The following is a 9,865-nucleotide window of genomic DNA, read 5'->3' as shown; positions in this document are numbered from 1 at the left end:
ATGAGGGCAATGACAACCATATTCCATGACATGATACACAAGGAGATCAAGGTTTATGTGGATGATGTGATCATAAAGTCCAGGAAGCAGTCTGACCACGTTAGAGATTTGAGAATGTTTTTTCCGAGGCTCCGTAGGTACAATCTTAAACTCCATCCTGCAAAGTGCGCGTTTGGTGTTCCATCTGGGAAACTGTTGGGGTTCATAGTCAGCCGGTAGGGCATTGAGTTGGATCCTTCAAAAATCAAGGCTATCCAGGAATTACCACCACCAAAGAACAAGACCGAGGTGATGAGTCTATTAGGGAGGCTAAACTACATCAGTAGGTTTATTGCTCAGCTCACGACAACTTGTGAGCCCATCTTTAAGTTGCTAAAGAAAGATATTGCGGTCAAATGGATTGATGAGTGCCATGAAGTATTTGATAAGATCAAAGAGTATTTGTCGAACCCACCTATGTTGGTCCCGCCGGAACCCAGGAGACCGTTGATTCTCTATTTGACAGTCCTGGATAACTCATTTGACTGTGTGTTGGGTCAGCATGACATCACTGGCAGGAAAAAGCAAGCCATTTACTATCTCAGCAAGAAGTTCACATCTTACGAGGTTAAGTATACTCCCCTTGAAAGGACATGTTGCGCCCTGACTTGGGTAGCACAGAAGTTAAAGCATTATTTGTCATCCTACACTACTTACCTAATTTCTTGCCTGGATCCTCTAAAGTATATCTTTCAAAATCCCACGCCCATAGGAAGGCTCGCAAAGTGGCAGATTTTGCTCACAGAGTTTGTCATCGTATATGTGACCCGGATGACGATGAAAGCCCAAGCTTTGGCTGATCACTTGGCCAAGAACCCGATGGACGAAGAATATGAACCTTTGAAGACTTATTTTACTGATGAAGAGGTAATGCACATTGATGAGGTCGAGAAAAGGGAAAGGCCCGGTTGGAAACTCTTTTTTGATGGGGCTGCTAACATGAAAGGCATTGGGATAAGAGCTGTACTCATTTCTGAAGCAGGGCATCACTACCCTGTCACTGCTCAGCTTCGTTTCTATTACACCAACAACATGGCCGAGTACGAAGCGTGCATTTTGGGTTTAAGGTTAGCTGTGGACATGGGAGTCCAAGAAGTGCTGGTTTTGGGAGATTCAGATCTATTAGTACACCACATCCAGGGAGAATGGGAGACCTGGGATTTGAAACTCATATCGTATCGTCAATGTCTGCAGGATCTCTGTCAGTGGTTCAAATTAGTGGAGTTCAAACATATCCCTAGGATCCACAATGAGGTTGCTGACACTTTATCTACTCTGGCGTCGATGTTACATCATCTAGATAAGGCTTATGTTGACCCCTTGCATATTTAGGTCTGCGATCAGCACGCTTACTGTAACATGGTGGAAGAAGAACTTGATGGTGAACCTTGGTTCCATGATATCAGGGAGCACATCAGGTCGGGGGTATATCTGGTACAAGCCACAAGGTATCAAAAGAGGACAATTCGACGTTTGGCAAGTGGATTTTTCTTCAACGAAGGGTTTTTTTATAAAAGAACTCCAGATCTTGGATTGTTAAGATGCATAGATGCTAGACAAGCCACGACTATCATGACTGAAGTACATTCCGGAGTCTGCGAACCGCATATGAGTAGGTATGTTCTGGCAAAGAAAATTCTCTGAGCAGGTTATTATTGGCTCACCATAGAGCAAGATTGTATCAGTTTTGTGCGCAAGTGTCATCAGTGCCAAGTGCACGGAGATTTGATTCATTCTCTACCATCTGAATTACATACAATGTTCGCGCTATGGCCCTTTGTTGTTTGGGGTATGGATGTCATCGGACCAATCGAGCCAGCAACATCCAATGGGCACAAGTTCATTCTGGTGGCCATTGACTATTTCACTAAGTGGGTTGAAGCTAAACCTTTCAAATCTGTGACAAAGAAGGCAGTGGTCGATTTTGTTCACTCGAATATCATTTGTCGGTTCGGAATCTCAAAGGTGATCATCACAGATAATGGTGCTAATCTTAACAATCATCTGATGAAAGAAGTGTGTCAACAGTTTAAGATTACGCATCGCAATTCCACCCCATATCGCCCCAAGGCGAATGGAGTAGTTGAGGCAGCCAACAAGAACATAAAGAAGATACTTCGGAAAATGGTGCAAGGTTCCAGGCAATGGCATGAAAAGTTGCCCTTTGCGTTGTTGGGCTATCGCACTACTGTTCGCACTTTAGTAGGTGCAACTCCTTTTTTGTTGGTATATGTAACAAAAGTAGTGATACCCGCAGAAGTTGAAATTCCATTCCTTCGGATTGTTGCTGAAGTCGAAATTGATAATGATGAGTGGGTCAAAACCCGTCTGGAGCAATTGAGTTTGATTGGTGAGAAAAGATTGGCAGCAATGTGTCATGGCTAGTTGTATCAAAAGAGAATGACAAGAGCATACAACAAGAAGGTGCATCCGCGGAAATTTGAAGTAGGTCAGCAAGTATTGAAATACATCCTTCCACATCAGGCTGAAGCGAAAGGCAAGTTTGCCCCAAATTGGCAGGGGCCGTTCATTGTAACAAGAGTGTTGTCTAATGGTGCTTTATATTTAACAGACATAGAAGGCAAGTGTGTAGACATGACTATCAATTCTGATGCAGTTAAAAGATATTATGTATGATTTCTTTGGTTTGTTTAAATTGTTGTTTGTACTTGGCATATTTTGAAGATTGGAGTGATGAAGGTATTTTATTCTGCTATCTAAAAACTTTACCCTTTGATACCCCTTTGAGCCTTATTTATTTCCTTGCATACCCCTCTTTTGGAATCGGTAGAAAAATTCAGGAACACGAACGCAAAAGGTAAGCAAAGAAGAAAAAGAGGAAAAAATGGAAAAGAGTGAAAAAGAGAGAGAAAAGAAAAAGAAGAAAAAAAGAGAAGAAAAAAAGAAAGAAAAAGAAAAGAAAAAGAAAAAAAGAGAAAGAAAAAGAAAAGAAAAGGAAAAAGAGAGAAAAAGAAAAAAGAAAAGTTGTTACAAAGCAATTCCTATGACATGAACTACGTTCGACCTGATTCCTTTTAAGGATATATAGGCAGCCTCACGGTTCGGTCCCATCAAAATAAAAATCCAAAAGTCCCCAAGCAAAGAAACTGGGGCAGAAGTTGTGGTTATTGTAAGAGATTTGATTCCAAAAGTTCTAATTTTGAACCCATCCAAGTTGTTTTGAGCCTTTGTGATACATTTTCTTTCTAACCTTGTCCAAAAGCCTGTACTACGGTCCAAAGAAAGACCTTCCGATCGGTCTTCGAGAGATGCCCAGTTGAGCAAGTAGAAGTGTGATTCATATCAGTGGCAACACTCGTTTTTGAGCAAGAAAATGAAAAATAAGAGAGTCTTATTGGTGAAAACTCTCACGGGCACCGTAAGGCGATGGAAAGTCGAGAGAAATTAAAAATGAGAGAGTCTTATTGGTGAAAACCCTCACGGGCACTGTAAGGCGACAGTGAGTTGAGAGATAAATAAGTGAGAGAGGTTTGTTGGTGAAAACCCTTCAGGGCACCGCAAGTCGAATAAGGTTGTTGACTTTGCTAAGGAGTCAGATTATGGGAACCCCAGGCATAAAGTGTGAAGACTAAAGAGGATTGACCGGATGGACAAGGCTATTTAATCTGAAGTGCATGTCATGATCATTGGTTCCAACAGCTTCACTCAGATAAGTCCCTTTTTCTTTACTTCCTCAAACAGTCCTTCTGTTTTGATTTTTCTTCTCTATTCATAACTCTTGAAGTCATTGCATTTCCTTTCCTTTTGGGTTTATCCCTCTAGATCTCTTTCAATGTTAAACTTGCTAAGCAAAAGAAAGGATTGCAAAGCTTACTACCAACTGCCAAATTGCACAAAGCAAAGTGCGGCCAAAGCATGCCAGAAATAGCATGATGCAAAAATGAAAGTATGATGTTGATGAAAGTTCAAGCGGTTGAGTGGTTTGTAAATTTCGGGAAAGATACAGAGGTTCAAATTGGAAGGACAGAAATATGAAACAGCAGGTTGGGTATAGAGAATTCAGGTCATTCAGGGTCCTGTGGTTAAAATTCAGTCAGAAAGGCAGATAATTCTTGGCCAGTTCAAGGTAGACAGTCAAAGCAAAGCACGGCAACGAAAGGGCCACCTTCAGCAAGAATGCCTCAAACTAACCACCACATTTTTAAACTGACAAAATTTTTCTTTAATTGAAACAGGGGCAGAAAATTTCATTTGTTTTGGAGAAACCCTCCATAAGGAAAGCAAGCGCCAGACAGGCTCGATAGTAAATGCCAGTCCTCTCCTGGATAATAGGATCTAGTAAGTTTTGAGGCCCTCGCAGATGACAAGGTCTGACGAGAGGTCTACTTTTGTGAAGTGTAATTTGGCATTTTAGTTTTCACTTTGAAATGAGGCTTGGTTTGAAATTTGCAGGATAAAAGAATCTAATTTAGAATTTATTTTGATAACAAGAATCGGTTAACACTCACAGATGTTCCCAATATCAAACTGGGGCAGAAAAATTTCTTTTGTTTTGTCTGTATTTGTTAAAATCAGGCACCCACCTGGAGAACAATGGAAGACAACACGAGTTTCAAGAATAGGAAGCAGTTCAAGTTTGGGAAATCAGGCACCCACCTGGAGAAACAAGGGAAGACAGTTCAAAGAAAAGCAGTTTCAAGAAGAGGACAATTCAGGTTCAGCAATCAGGCACCCACCTGGAGAAACAAGGGAAGACAGTTCCAAGGAAGAGCAGTCTCAAGAGAAAGCATTTCAGGTTCAACAATTAGGCACCCACCTGGAGAACAAAGGGAAAGCAGCAATTTCAGAGGAGTCAGAGTTTTGGAAATCAGGCACCCACCTGGAGAACAAAGGGAAAGCAGTTCAAGTTTTGGAAATCAGGCGCCCACCTGGAGAACAAAGGAAAAACAGTTCAAGTGTTGGAAATCAGGCGCCCACCTGAAGAAAAAAGGGAAAGCAATTCAAGTGTTGATAATCAGGCGCCCACCTGGAGAACAAAGGCAAGGCAGAATTCGAAAGCTGCAAGGAATTCCTGTTTGTTTAGGTTAAAAATGGTCTAAGGAGCTGAACATTGCTATGTTTGATCTATTTATTCACTTACTCTGCTGCTACTGCTGAAATCTTCATTCTCTTTGGTTTATTTTGATATCCAGGTTCCTCTTTGGACTTTATTGAATGTGAAGCTCAAAATTGAAGCATGTAATTGAATGTGGAGATTTAAGCATTAGTATTAGTTGATTGTTATTTATAATTTTTCTCTGTTTCATGCAGCATGTCACAATATGATCTATTATGTTTATTCATGTTGTTGATAGTATAACTTGGGATTGTATTTGGACTTTAGATTTGTCATTTTGGTTCAGCTAGGTTGAACTTTTCTGTCATGTATTTGGTTTTGGACTGTTACAACATGGATTTAATGTATATAAGAAACCTTTCCCTGTTGGAATTTTTTTAAATTTGCCTAGGTTAGTAATGATGTTTAGTCCATGATTAGATTCAGGTTAAGATTTCGTTGTTTAGCTTTTGGTTTAAGTACTTGAATGAATTTGGGTTCTATGGTTGCCGTTGTAACACTTAGTTGAAATGTCTGAAGTATTCTACTGTTGGAATCATTGTATGTATGCATTCACATCAGTTAATAGTAGTTTTGATCTTTAAAATGCATGTGGTTTGAGTATTTAAAATTGCAGTTTAGATTTAAATTACATGGTGAATCTCTTTTATTAGATTTGATGAAATCAGTTAGTCTAATGTAAATTAATGTTTGGGTTAATCAAAGTGTAATAGGTGTTTGAAATGCAGAACAACACCCTTTGGATCGGTCAGGCGAATTAAATGGCCCAAAAGACTGTTGGGCCCAAGCTAGGCTCGCAGGTCCCAGGCCCTTTCCTTTTATTTTGGATTCATTTCCCAGGCCCAATGCCCCGGACGCTCCTCTTCAGTAGTTAGGGCCATTTGACTTTAACGGCCCAAGGGACTAACATGTTGGTCCATTCCGTTAAATAACCCACTGCCAAATTTATTCACAACCAACAATCCTTTTTAAGTTCAAACCATTGCAAATGCAAGTGTCTTTGGGCCTAGTTTAAAAATGACTCTTAAAGAATGGACTGAGGTGTGCCATTTAACTATACCACCTATATCCCTCACAATATACTTTTATTAGTTATTAATAATGAATATTCGTAGAAAAGCCTTTAGGCGCGTTCAAAATATTATTGTGATTGTGTACACGTTCGCGTGACATAATTACGATTCTAAAAAATCAATTCGGAGTATGCGTTCGCGCAACTTCAATCAAACTTTCTTAATAATAGAATTGGTTTTAATAGGCCACTAATTAATTTAGTTCATATAGTTTGAGGTGTGTCATCCACCGTTCATTCATACATGGACCTCGTATTAATTCCACAACTTAGACATAAAATGACAAATGTTCGTAGTTTGCTTTAGGCACATTTAATATACTATCACGGTTGTGGACACGTTTGCCTGACATGATTGCGATTCTAAAAACAAAACCGGAGTATGCGTTCGCGCAACTTTGGCCAAACTTTTCCTTAATAATAATAAAGCATTATTAATTGTGGACACGTTTGCGTAACATGATTTTTGACGCGCCAAACAAATGGGTATACGTGCGCGTGACCCGTTTCAAGATAATTTCTTAATTAAAAGCGGCAAATGCACATAAATTCTAAAATCAGTAATCAAACAATTTGGTCAAGCCAAGTATGATCAAAGCGACCGTGCTAGAACCACGGAACTCGGGAATGCCTAACACCTTCTCCGGAGATAACAGAATTCCTTACCCGGATTTCTGTGTTCTCGGACATAAACAGAGTCAAATCTTTCCTCGATTCGGGATTCTAAATTGGTGACTTGGGACACCATAAATTATCCCAAGTGGCGACTCTGATTTTTAATTAAATAATTCCATTTCGATTGTCACTTTAAATTGGAAAAAACTCCCTTATATCTTTCCGGAGTAGAAAAATGAGGTGTGATAACTTTATAAAATGGGTAGAGGCTGCATCCTACAAAGTTGTAACCAAGAAAGTCGTCGCAGACTTTGTCAAGGATTGTATTGCTTGCCGATTCGGAGTTCCCGAGTCCATTGTTATTGATAATGCAACAAATCTCAACAGTGATTTGATGAAAGCCATGTGTAAAACTTTCAAAATCAAGCACAAGAATTCCACAGCCTATAGACCTCAGATGAACGGAACTGTGGAAGCCGCCAACAAAAACATCAAGAAGATACTAAGGAAGATGGTAGAGAACCACAAACCATGGAACGAGAAGCTACCTTTTGCTTTATTGGGATACCGCACTACAGTTCACACATCAACCGGGACAACTCCCTACATGCTGGTTTATGGAACCGAGGCTATCATCCCAGCTGAGGTAGAAATTTCTTCTTTAAGAATCATACAGGAAGCTGAACTCGGCGATGCAGAGTGCATAAGGAGTTGCTATGAACAATTGGCCCTTATAGATGGAAAGAGGATGGACGCAGTATGTCATGGTCAGCTTTACCAGAACAGAATGTCTAGAGCTTTCAACAAAAGGGTCAAACCAAGACAATTTGCACCAGGACAGCTAGTGTTGAAGAAGATTTTCCCATACCAAGATGAAGCCAAAGGGAAATTCTCTCCCAATTGGCAAGGTTCGTACATGGCTCACAGGGTGCTGACAGGAGGAGCACTCATACTTGCAAAAATGGACGGAGAAATTTGGCCAAAACCAATCAATTCAGACGCAATCAAGAGATAATATGCTTAGACTATTTACATTTACTCATCTAATGTACTTGACCTACGCTTGACCTGATTCTCGTTTAAGAGGGGATATGTAGGCAGCCATGTGGGTTCGATCATATCATAATAAAATATCTATTTTTCCCCAAGATTAGAAATTGAGGCAGAATTTTGAAGAGGACCCTCAAAATTCCAGAGCAAGTCCAGCCAACGCTAACATGTGTCAGACGGTTAGAAATCAGTTAAGAAACTGGGGCAGAATTTTGAGAAGGATTCTCAAAATTCCGAAGAAGGTTCAGCAAGGCCCATTATCCGCAAACGGTCAAAAGATCATCTACCAAACTGGGGCAGAATTTTGAGGAGGACCCTCAAAATTCTAACACAAGAAAGATGCAATGTCTCTGAAATGTGTTACAGTCACTAGTTCATCTAAAAAATCACTTGATATATCAATGTGTTTCCAAAATGACTCTATTTCCTACCAATAATTGCATATTTTCAAAAACTCTATTTTCGTAACTGCCAGGTGTTACTCGGGGAAACTCGAAAAGGCCTCCAGAACGGAGCAAAGCAAGACCAGTGGACAAAAGCATGAACTAACCTCCCCATCATAGAACTTACAATTTTTCTTTGAATGTAGGCATATCTGACGTAGCAATAGCGTCCGCAAATATATACACGTAACAAGATCACTATCAATCAGGCCCTCAGATACCGAATATATCTCCAGCTAAGACATACACTACTCGTATTTGCTACTCGCTCTTTGCATGGGACCAAGCCTTGTCCCGCATATCTGCATGAGGCTAATTTATGCCTCCATAATTGCATGAGGCTAATCCTTGCCTCCATACTTGCATGAGGCTAATCCATGCCTCTATAATTGCATGAGGCTAATCCCTGCCTCCCCTATCTGCATGAGGCTAACCCTTGCCTCCATAATTGCATGAGGTTAATCCTTGCCTCTATACTTGCATGAGGGTAATCCCTGCCTCCCCTATCTGCATGAGGCTAACCCTTGTCTCCACAATTGCATGAGGCTAATCCTTGCCTCCCCTATCTGCATGAGGCTAATCCCTGCCTCCCCTATCTGTATGAGGATAATCCCTGCCTCCATACTTGCATGAGTCTAATCCCTGCCTCCAAATTTGCATGAGTCTAATCCCTGCCTCAATAATTGCATGAGGCTAATCCTTGCCTCCATATTTGTAGGAGGCTAATCCCTGCCTCCATACATGTATGAGGCTAATCCTTGCCTCCATATTTGCATGAGGCTAATCCCTGCCTCCATACCTGCATGAGACTAATCCCTGCCCCCATAATTGCATGAGGCTAATCCCTGCCTCTATATTTTCATGAGGCTAATCCTTGCCTCCATATTTGCATGAGGCTAATCCTTGCCTCCATATTTGCATGGGACTAGGCATTGTCCCTCTTTGCGTAAATATTGCTCTATTTCTAGCACCACCTATTTGCTTTTCAATCGGGCTAAGATTTGCCCTTCATTCCACAAGACTAAGCACTTGGTAGCATCATATTATTGCATTTCATGGGCAGAAATATCGCCAACCTATCCAAAGGTGCCATAGTCTAACGGCATCATCCTCATAGCCGGAAGACACCATGTCATGGCCTAAGGATCTCTCTCAAATTTGCATTATCATTATTCAAAGGCGTCATAGTTTGGAGGCACCATTTTCATGGCCCGAGAACATCATTTCATGGCCTGGGAATCTCTCATCAAACAATTCATGGCCCACGATATCATGGTTCTAAGGACGTCATCCCTAACTGTCCGAAGACAACTCTCATATTCGAACGGGAACTTGCACCATGCTTAAATTTATGCACAATACACGCTTGTAGTATTCTTATTTTTGCAGGTAACCCGGTGAGCAACGGCTATCCCAGCAGGAGCGATCCCACTCCAGTTCCCTCAACTTTATCAAACCTAACCTCTCTCATGAACCGTTCATTCGCTCATCCCTAGATATTGCGCTTGTTCTTGCAACGACTTCACCGGTATATCTTGCCGATGAATCCGGAACTATATACGGCCTGAT

At 40.9% G+C, this 9,865-nt stretch overlaps 1 protein-coding gene across 1 annotated transcript; it reads left to right on the top strand.

Annotated features, from left to right (window-relative positions):
- Positions 1-7,410: 7,410 nt before the first annotated feature.
- On the top strand, positions 7,411-7,818 carry LOC138881617 (uncharacterized). Its single transcript, XM_070161856.1, has one exon. It carries the CDS (start codon positions 7,411-7,413, stop codon positions 7,816-7,818), a length of 408 nt encoding a protein of 135 aa, XP_070017957.1.
- Positions 7,819-9,865: the final 2,047 nt, after the last annotated feature.

The sequence above is a fragment of the Nicotiana sylvestris genome, chromosome 11, assembly GCF_000393655.2.
Source record: "Nicotiana sylvestris chromosome 11, ASM39365v2, whole genome shotgun sequence".
NCBI lineage: Eukaryota > Viridiplantae > Streptophyta > Magnoliopsida > Solanales > Solanaceae > Nicotiana > Nicotiana sylvestris.
The sequence above is the reverse complement of the archived record's forward strand: the minus strand, read 5'-3'. Positions and strand labels throughout refer to the sequence as shown.

What these genes read in the sequence shown, in the direction of transcription:
- LOC138881617 (XM_070161856.1), top strand. Translation starts at nt 7,411, where the DNA reads ATGCTGGTTTATGGAACCGAGGCTATCATCCCAGCTGAGGTAGAAATT.